Source organism: Terrapene carolina, unplaced genomic scaffold (assembly GCF_002925995.2).
Source record: "Terrapene carolina triunguis isolate 2854851 unplaced genomic scaffold, T_m_triunguis-2.0 Scaffold210, whole genome shotgun sequence".
In the NCBI taxonomy this organism is placed as follows: Eukaryota; Metazoa; Chordata; order Testudines; family Emydidae; genus Terrapene; species Terrapene triunguis.
The window spans coordinates 14,115,474-14,125,635 of record NW_020664561.1 but is presented as its reverse complement, the minus strand read 5'-3'; the positions used below and the strand labels follow the sequence as shown (position 1 = coordinate 14,125,635).

The following is a 10,162-nucleotide window of genomic DNA, read 5'->3' as shown; positions in this document are numbered from 1 at the left end:
GGGCTGTTTTAAGCCCTTCAGGGCAGGAGCGGGGTAACCACCCTGCTATAAGGGTATTATATAAGATTCAAACCCAGTGACTTGCACGATGTGTGTATTTTCACAACAAGGATGTTATGCATGTGTACAAGGATGCTTTAGTATGTATATGTGTGCGAGACAAAGTATATAGTGTGTGTCAGAGACAGACAGACAGACAGAAGGGGAAAGGAAACCTGATCGCAGCAGCAACAAAGCCTGTAGTTCAGCAGCTTTACCATCATATGGACGGATCAGGGCATCCCTCTGAGTAACCCTGCTCCAGGGAACAAAGGGTTAATTCAGCCACACACTAGAAAGGTGGAACACCGCACAGGAGCCATTAATTTACTATTAACAAATCATGTTGCTTTGCTAGATGCGGATGATAAAGTTCTCCTTGCAGATTTTGATAAGAGTAGCAGTTTTGCTGAAGGTCAACGGGAACTTATAATCAAAGAAGACTTGGAGGTACTTTTTCCTTAATACCAATATTGTGTTTACAGTTTTTCAACTTTCTACCCTTTTCTGATTTTTTTTCCTAGTTTCTCTTTCTTTTAATTTCCTGGTGGGAGAGATCTTAGCCCTCTCTGCTCATACAAGAATAACATGCGGTTATGCCTTTTGAGCCAAGTGATTAGCTAACATTTGGAATCTTGTGGGTTGATTCTGTTAGGAAAAGAAATAAATTATGGAGCCAGGTATTTCTTTGATGCAATCCTGCTTATTTACAAAGAATGCACATAAAGTCCAGTTTCCCTGAACACAAAAGAAATCAAACAGCAGGCGACAGTTTCTTTGCTCACAGTCCCAAGCCTTTTGCCCAGCCAGCACTCTACCCAAAAGTGCTGTCTCTTAGCTTTTGTCAGCATCAGGCTGCAAGCGCATCTTTGGCTGTGCCTTTGTTGCCTTCTCTGTCTGCCTCTGTGCATTTCTGCCCCCCCGCCACAAGTCCATCTCCAACAAACAATATACCTCAAAACCTCTCTTCCCATGTAGCTCAGTTTCTGACCTGATCTGCATGGCTGGTGTTTTGAGTGGTGGCGTCTATTGTTTCAGCTATCTATTCCATAAAGGAGCTTGATTATTTCTTACATTTATATTGAAGGAAGGGCAGTGGTTAACCCAACCCCCAACATAACAATACAGTTGTTGGTCTCTGCAGAATCAAACATAGAAATAGACAATGCAGAAGGTCAGAGTATTGTTCAAAGCAACAAAGAGTCCTGTAGCACCTTATAGACTAACAGATATATTGGAGCAAAAGCTTTCGTGGGAGAATACCCACTAAGTCAGACGCATGTGAGTATTGTTGATAGGAAATCAATTTGGCATCAGCCAATCAGATGGCTTGATTTTTTGGACATTCCAATGCTGCTAAAAAAAAATACAAATTGCAGGTGCATGTGATAGAAATAGTGGATTATTCCGTCACTTCTGATAAGGGACCTACTTGATACTGTAATTTCGACATGCTAATATAATGATGTGTCAGAAACAGCCAAGAAAACAAAGGGTTGCAGTCCTGTTGTGGCACTGCAATCTATTCTTTAGACAGAGCCAACTCTCCCTGGCTAGATCTACTTCTTTTCTACCTATACTGTTTTCATTGCTATACTAGTCCATTGGAGATGCGCAGGCAAGGAGCTTTGGAGAAAGGGGGCTGCCAAGTGCCAGATCTATTGTTAGGAAGTTGCTTTGCCTGTGGGGTAGGAGATGAAACGGAACTCCATCAGTGAAACAACGTATGTGAAAATTTTACAAACCAAAGTTCTGTCCCTTTGCTTTACACACAGATGGAGACAATCTGGCCCATAGTCTTTTCTATGTATCTTGCTTTCAGTTTATTTTAAACTTGATATAAAAATACAATGGTCATGACACCTACAGCACAATGCAGCATATAGGCAATTTGACTAGGAGCTGGTCAGCTTCTTGCAGTAGATCATAAGAAGTTGACATAGCTCCTAGGAAAATGGAATTTTTAATAGAAAAGGGTATTTTCCCCACTTTCATGACTCCCTGGGGTTGCAACCTACCCACTGAGAAAAGATAAATAAAAACTGTTGAAGGACAAGTCATTTCCTTATATTACATGCACAGTAAAGGGAGGGTAACATACCTAAAATAGGCCTTAGGCCCCAATCCAATTGACTTCAGTGGCATCACTCACTGTGTGTGAAGTTAAGCAGACGCGTTAACCTTTGCAGGATTTAGGCCTATGGGAATACAGCAGAGGCAAAGCAGTTCATCCACTGGTTCAATTGTTCATCCAACTCCCAAAGAGAAAAAAACATTTCATTTAAAAAAACGGTGCAGGTTGCTAAGTATCAACAATTTATTTAACTACCACATCATTTACAAAACCCAAACCTTTAACAGCAAGGAAATGAATAGTTAAAACATCATAACATCTTACAGCCATGTAATAAACGTAAGCATGTTATTCTTTCTTAGTCTAAAGAAATATATATTTCATTACAACACAACAACCTTAACCTTGATCCACGGATTCCATTATTTTACATGCAGCATTTTTTTTAAAAGCCCAACAACCTTGATTTCAGTATCAAAACAGCTTCTTTTAAGGGATCGTGTTAAGTGGGAGATATTATCAATTCATATATCTATTTTTGGTAAAGATCCTGTACCTGCTGTTTTTTGAGAATAGCAGAACAAAGAGAATTTGGCCCATAGGATGAATATATAACTGAAACTTTGCAGATTATGGGCTCAGTTCTGCTCCTTCTGGACTCAAGGGGAGCAGGAGCAAACCCTGTATGTTCTCTCTGCTGGAGGTTTCGGCTCTGGAAGTGAAATATTCTGATGCTTGTTCTCCTGCTCAGGCACTTGGGAGGTTGGTCCTATATGTTGTAACAAGGGGTGAGGTCCCTTTTGATGGACCTGATGGAGAGAATGTGTCTGCAAGATGTCCAACAGATTTGCAGGGTCACTTGGAGATTGAAGATCTCATAAGAAGTTTGGTCTCCCCCCATGGAGGAAACTCAGTTCAGTTAGGAGACTTGATCCACCACCCCTTTTTCTGGACCTGTGAGAGGTAAGTGTCATTAACAATAGTTCTAAGATCTCAAACAATAGATACAAAAGATGCAATGCTCCTGCCAAAACCTCCCCACTCTGGGATAATAAATGTGCCATGACGACCCTGACTCACCTTCAACTCTATAGCAGGTACACATTCTTGAAGGCCATCCCTTCCTCTCTTTCAATTCCACAGCAGGTTTGAGTTTCTTGTGGATGTTGGGAATAATCCAGACATCGAAAAATACAATGCTGGGAGCCAGATTGTGAAAGCTTTGAATTGCAATAAGGCAACAACTGAGAAGCACTTCCACCAGTGGACTAGGAAGGTAAGCTTTAATCAGCTAATTATATATTAAGAATAATCCTCCAAATAGGCTTCCCACTGTGTCCTGTTTTCTCTGTATCTTTGTTGTATAGTGCAAATGTTCCAGGGCTAGGACCGTTGTCAGTTAGTGTCTTATACAGCACCCAGCACGCTGCTGGCATTTAAATCATAAAATAAATAACAATAGGCAGCTTGTACTAGGAAAGGTGTCCCTGAAGACTTATAGGCCCTAAGGTTTTCTGTATGTGGGCCACAGATGTCTCAGCCCAGATTCCTTACTGTGGATCAAGATTAATTTCCTTTTCTCTCTTCTTGGTAGCGTCATCATAGTCCTTTCTGCTTGATGGTTGGTTGGACTACTGCCTGTATTCAACCTTTTCTCAGTCTGCTCATGTTCTGTGTCCACCGTGTCTTCAAAGACAGGATACCTGTTGCTGGTGGCAAGGCTGAAGGATCCATAAATGCTTTTTATTACTCAACCTGTCCATTGCAAAGTGAAATGGAGGCCCTCTTGCCAAAGCCTATTTGATTTAGTGATCAAAAGCAGCTAATGGCCAACCAAGGGATTTGGCAGAATTATGACACATAATCAAGGCATCATCCAATATACATATTTTTCCAGTGCACTGATACTAAATAACTTCATTATCAGTGGATTCCTGTACAAAATGGAATCTGAATTGGTTTGCCAAATTGCTAATATACATTTGATATTTAAAATATACTTTAGATATTTTCTTCTTAAGAAAATGCATTGTTTTTTCCTATATTGCCATTTCATATTTTAAATATCTGAAAACTTCATCAGTTTTGTACCTTTTCAAGTATATTTTTTTGCCGTTTTTTCATTCCAAATCCCCTCCCCCACATACTATCATGCAGGTTGCACACTTAAGCACTCAGAAATCAAGAAATGACAAAATTAAGGTTACACATGTAATGCTAATTATTATTTATTTTTGTATTAAAGTAGTACCTAGCAGCACGTACCAAGATCAAGGCCCTATCATCTTAGGTGCTGCGTGAACATATAGTAAGAGATAATCCCTGCCCTCAGGAACTCACAATCTAAATAGACGAGAGAGAAGGTGGGAGAAAGAAAGTATAATTTTCATTTTACAAATGGAGAATGGAGGCACAGAGAAATTCAGAGGGAGTCTGTCACACAGGGAGTCTGCTGGAAACTTGAATCCAGAGCCAGATCTCCTGAGTCCCACTCCAGTGCTTTAACCATAAAACCATTGTTCCGCTAACTCGTCCCCCTTGTACATACCTGAAGATATGTAGTGAATGGGCTCCACAGGGCCTGATCCAATGCCCGTAGACGTCAATGGGAGCCTTTCCATAGGTGTCAGGGATCAAGCCCTCACTGCACATCTTACAAGATGCGCCTTTCAAGGTTCTAGGGGAAAAAACCTGTGTTGTGTTGTATTATTTGAGAAATAGTATATAACATAATTAGAGTCTCTGAGCCAAATTCTGAACTCTGTTACATGAATTTGGTCCTGAATACTATGCATTATGTGTAAGGGGAGTTAAGGTTGCATATACAGTCTTAACTGTGGCACTTCCTGACTTTTGATGGGATTCCTATGGCTTGAAAGGAAAAAAAAATTCCATAACTTAGAACGGATTGGATCCACCAGAATTCTCTGTATCAGGTGTGCAGTGACTGTGCACCTTAGTCAGTAAAGCAAAAGGTTCTGTGGAGCCCTACCTGTTGGAATGAATACTTTTGGTGTGCAGTAAAAGTACACTCACTGAGGCCTTTGTGCAGGGGTGGCTCTAGCTTTTTTGCCGCCCCAAGCACGGCAGGCAGGCTGCCTTCGGCGGCGTGCCTGCAGGAGGTCCGCCAGTCCCACGGCTTCAGCGTACCCGCCGCCAAATTACCGCCAAATCCGTGGGACCGGCGGACCTCCCGCAGGCATGCCGCCAAAGGCTGCCAGACTGCTGCCCTCGCAGGGATCGGTAGGGCGCCCCCCGCGGCTTGCCGCCCCAGGCACGCACTTGGAGCGCTGGTGCCTGGAGCCGCCGCTGCCTTTGTGTAAATTGCTCTGTGTGGGTAGCCCCCTCTGATACTTCAGTGAGTCTCTGTACAGATATAATGGTCTGCCTGCATGAAGGAGCTTGCAGGATTGGGGCCTCAATGGGTAACATAGCTGTGCATGCTCACAGTGCATCTAGGCTAGCCATGCACATGTGCAGTGCTGCATGCCTGCATTTAGAACTCTGCTAAGAGTGGCTAAAAAAACCCTGTACTTGTACAAAGCACTGTGCATGTGCAAACTGTGATTTCAAGACCCTGCAAACTGCCAGGGCTGCCCAGAGGGGGGAGCAAGTGGGGCAATTTGCCCCAGGCCCTGGGCCCCACAGGGGCCCCCACAAGAATATAGTATTCTATAGTATTGCAACTTTTTTTTATGGAAGGGGCCCCCGAAATTGCTTTGCCCCAGGCCCCCTGAATCCTCTGGGTGGCCCTGCAAACTGCAGAAACAAAGCCACAAGTCACCAGAGATATTTCTCTTTACATTGGTCTATTTTCTCCCAGCTAAATTTCAACTTTCTTTGATCTAGTCCTTTTGGCTCTCAGGGGTTGCAAGGCTGGGTGGTTGTTTTGTTTATAATAGGGAAGGTTCTTAATTTTTTTTTACATGTTCTTAACAGCTGGATTGTTTTAGCTCATACTTTGTGAAAAAACAAAAACAGCCCAATTCATCCCCAGACAGACACTGAACCTGGAAAATTTCAGCCTGAGACATGAAAAGTTTTGGAGAGCTCTGAGTGACTGACAGTAGGGGGTACGATGGAAACAATTATACAGCCTTAACTATCACTGTAGCTATAAAATAGGTGGGTCAGTTCTGTTGAAAATATAAGAAATAATGGGATAGTGACTATGTTTCCAGTGTGGGAGATCTCAGTAGCCAGGAGACAAGAAGGAGAGGGAAGGAGGAGAATATTTTCTATGGTATGGGAACCTCATGGAGTGACCGATCTCTTATGGGTCATTTTTCAGATTGATCAAGATGTTCTGAAAGATATGGAAAAGAGACGCCCCTATAAAGATACTGTCACTGACCTGTTGAGGTTAATCAGAAATGTGGGGGCGCACTATGGTGCAAAAGAACAATGGTAAGTGGTCATATCGGTATTGATGTCCCAGATGAAGATAGTTTCGGGGGGCTGCGAGAGGAGTTGGGTGGGAGGGGGTCCTTTTTTCACTTCCAGCATAGTAGTATAAGGCTCGATAGCATTCATCACCATGCAATTTTGACAGGTCTGTATGCCCAATTAGGGCCCATTTAGGGCTTATGTCCCGCCTTCCCATCCCATTTCTGGTGGCGCCAAGGTTTGGCACCATCGGCCATTTTGAAAAATTTTGTGTGTGTGTGTGTTGGAGTAGGGGTAGTGTTGTGTGTGTAAAGATGAAAAAAGAAAGTTTGAGTAAAGTTTAGAGAAAAAAAGGAAAGAAAGGTTTTTTGGGGAGGTTGAGTCAGGAGAGAGGCTGGTAAAGACAGGTTATTCAAGAATAGAAAGAGAGGAAAAAATAAAGCAGTAAGAGAGTCTGTGTTACTGAACACATGCAGAGCGAAACATCCTACCCCAGCGACTGTTGATAGTGAAATGATAGCTGTTCTGGGTGACGAGCCTAGGGAGCTAGCCCCACCTTTTGGTGAACCAATCAGAGGTTGTTTTACAGCTAGGTCACAAAATGCACTTGTTAAACCAATCCTGTAGTCCCAAGATTTTAAACAAGAACCTTTTAGAAATGAACTATTGCGTGGTGGGTTATTTGAAAAACTCCAACCAATAAGCATTTGGCCCTGTGTATAAAAACACGTATTTTTGCGAGTGGGCCTTTAAAACTGGGAGCCTGGACACAAAGACATGTCCATGTACAAGATGCCTACTGAAGCCAAGAAGCTGGAATTGCCCCTGGGTGCACCAGTACGTGTTCAGAAGAGAAGGCCTCTTTACGCTTATTTTGCTAACGAGGCAGGACCATTGCGGAACCCCGTGTTTCATCCTGAAATTGAACCGAAGAAAGAGGAAGACTTTATGGAGCCACAGCCATTTGTAAAAGAGAAAAAGGATAAAGTGCGAAAAAATTTGTTGTCGGATTTGGAGAAAGCTGACTCGAAGGCAGAGGTAAGACCCTTTTTATAACAAATTAATGAAAAATTACAAATGTTTTATAAATATCAATGGTTAAATGTTATTTCATTTACGCTCTTAAAAAATGATTTTTTTGTATTTTTGGACAGATAACCAAGCCGGGTCCGTACAAGATTACTGCCCTGGTGTGTGACGAGTGGTCGACAGATGCAGAACCAGAAACACATGAGGAGGTAAAAACAGCTTAAATTATTTGAAAGAAAAATATATCTATCTATCTATCTATGTAAGCCACTGGTTAAATATTACTATACGGTTGTGCTTAATAATAGGTTGCTGAAACGATGATCGACGGAGCTCCCGCCAGTGGTGATTCAGAAACAAACGACACAAACAGTGGGTGCAGCGAGCGGTTGTCAACTGTAGAACCAAAAGAACATGATGAGGTAAAAGTTACTTAGAAAATCTTAAAAGAAATATAAATATAAACATATATAAGGGGAGGTTAAACAAGGCTATATGTTTGTGTTTAATAACAGGAAGGTGCCACGAGGCCTTACGGTGCATCAGTCGGGGATGATGATGATTCAGAATCAGACGAGGGTACGATTGAGGTAGCACGAATAAACTGTAGGGTTTTTTTTATTTTTAAAGGTTTACAACAAAGAATTTAAAACATATTTTTACTTTGTTTTTGACAGACATCTTCAGAGGATGAAGAGGATAAAGAGAGGTGGCCTTTGAGCAGAATAACTGTGATATGCACCTGTTGTTTTTGCGTGAAGCAAGATTTAAAAAAAAAGTCTGTAAAAAGTAAGGAGGGTGACCAGAAGAGCTGTGAAGATGACGTTATGGCCGATATTATTAGGGCCGTTGTAGTAAAAGCCATTTACCACTGTTTGAAAAAACAAACTTTTGGAAAACTGTGCAGCCTGTGCGGTAAATGAGCCCAACCCTTTTAGTCACCCTTGTATCTTTTGGGGTCGCTCAGAAGTATTTCATCAGATTAGACGTATTTCTTCTAAACTGAATGTGGCCCAGCTTCTAAATATAATTATAGCTGAAGGCTACAAACTGAAAAAGCTTAACATAACCACTGAAACTATAACCGAAGTTGTAAAAATGATTAGGGAGGTTGCAGAGACATCTGACCCGGTGGCCTTGCTGGTAGACCTGTCAAAGGAGGTGGCAGCCAACATTGGCCGATTGGTGTGTAGCAGGTTCGTAAAATGGATTATAAAACTTTTTACATGCCAGCTTCTGACCCTAAAGGCTCAAAAAAAAATATTGATTAAGATGTATTGTAAAATAAATTTAAAAAAAGTTTGTATAACCGTTTTCTATATTACTCTGCTTATGCATTAAATAAATGTGTATAGTTGTACCATATATTACTTTGCTGCGGCATTAAAAGCTTGTCTTTTTTTAAAAAAAAGTAAGATGTGTATAGACGCTTGTGTATTAAATAAAAACAAAAGCAAAAACAGGCTCTTGTATATACGTTTGTTTTAAAGCAAGACAGGTTAGACATGGTGTCAAGGCTGCTTCCCCACTTTGAACTTTAGGGTACAAATGTGGGGGCCTGCATGAAAACGTCTAAGCTTAACTACCAGCTTAGATCTGGTCCGCTGCCACCATCCCAAAGTTAATTCCCTTCCCTGGGTAGCCTTGAGAGACATTCACCAATTCCCTGGTGAATACAGTTCCAACCCCGCTGGGATCTTAAAACAAGGAGAAACTAACCATCCCCCCTCCTTCCTTTCACCAACTCCTGGTGAATACAGATCCAACCCCCTTGGGATCTTAAAACAAGGAGAAATTAACCATCCCCCTCCTTCCTTTCACCAACTCCTGGTGAATACAGATCCAACCCCCTTGGATCTAAAAACAAGGAAAAATCAATCAGGTTCTTAAAAAGAAGGCTTTTAATTAAAGAAAAAGGTAAAAATCATCTCTGTAAAATCAGTATGGAAAATAACTTTACAGGGTAATCAAACTTAAAGAGCTCAGAGGACCCCCCTCTAGTCTCAGGTTCAAAGTACAGCAAACAAAGATAAATACTCTAGTAAAAGGTACATTTACAAGTTGAGAAAACAAAGATAAAAACTAACACGCCTTGCCTGGCTGTTTACTTACAAGTTTGAAATATGAGAGACTTGTTTAGAAAGATGTGGAGAACCTGGATTGAAGTCTGGTCCCTCTCAGTCCCAAGAGCGAATAACCACCAAAACAAAGAGCACAAACAAAAGCCTTTCCCCCCCCAAGATTTGAAAGTATCTTGTCCCCTTATTGGTCCTTTGGGTCAGGTGTCAGCCAGGTTACCCGAGCTTCTTAACCCTTTACAGGTAAAAGGATTTTGGAGTCTCTGGCCAGGAGGGATTTTATAGTACTGTACACAGGAGAGCTGTTACACCCCCAAAACTCCCAACTTCTCCGGCAGAGTAATAAATTTTCTTTAGCAACCTCGCCATGTGTCATAACTATAAAGGGAAGGGTAACACCCTTATTTCAGGCCACTAAAAGACACCGTAAAACTTTAAGCAGAAAGCAGGTTGCCGCTTGGCTTGCTGATCAAGAGGCTTACACTTTATATAAACCGGCAAGGCTTACATTTAAAAGAAATAGAACGGTTGTGTCTGATGTGGACGCGCAATGGCA

The 10,162-nt window shown here is 41.7% G+C and overlaps 1 protein-coding gene across 1 annotated transcript; it reads left to right on the top strand.

Moving 5' to 3' along the window:
• The first annotated feature begins 485 nt into the window (after positions 1 to 485).
• On the top strand, positions 486 to 6,524 carry LOC115271260 (2-5A-dependent ribonuclease-like). Its single transcript, XM_029912356.1, has 3 exons — positions 486 to 3,076; positions 3,257 to 3,389; positions 6,405 to 6,524. The coding sequence occupies exons 1-3, from the start codon at positions 2,799 to 2,801 to the stop codon at positions 6,522 to 6,524; spliced, it is 531 nt and encodes a 176-aa protein (XP_029768216.1). The 5' UTR covers positions 486 to 2,798.
• The last annotated feature ends 3,638 nt before the right edge of the window (positions 6,525 to 10,162 follow it).

Bases quoted from the DNA above. Each gene is read 5' to 3' on its own strand.
- LOC115271260 (XM_029912356.1), top strand. From the start codon at position 2,799: ATGTTCTCTCTGCTGGAGGTTTCGGCTCTGGAAGTGAAATATTCTGAT. The intron at 3,077-3,256 runs GTAAGTGTCATT...TCAATTCCACAG, and splicing joins TTTTTCTGGACCTGTGAGAG to CAGGTTTGAGTTTCTTGTGG. The intron at 3,390-6,404 runs GTAAGCTTTAAT...GTCATTTTTCAG, and splicing joins TCCACCAGTGGACTAGGAAG to ATTGATCAAGATGTTCTGAA.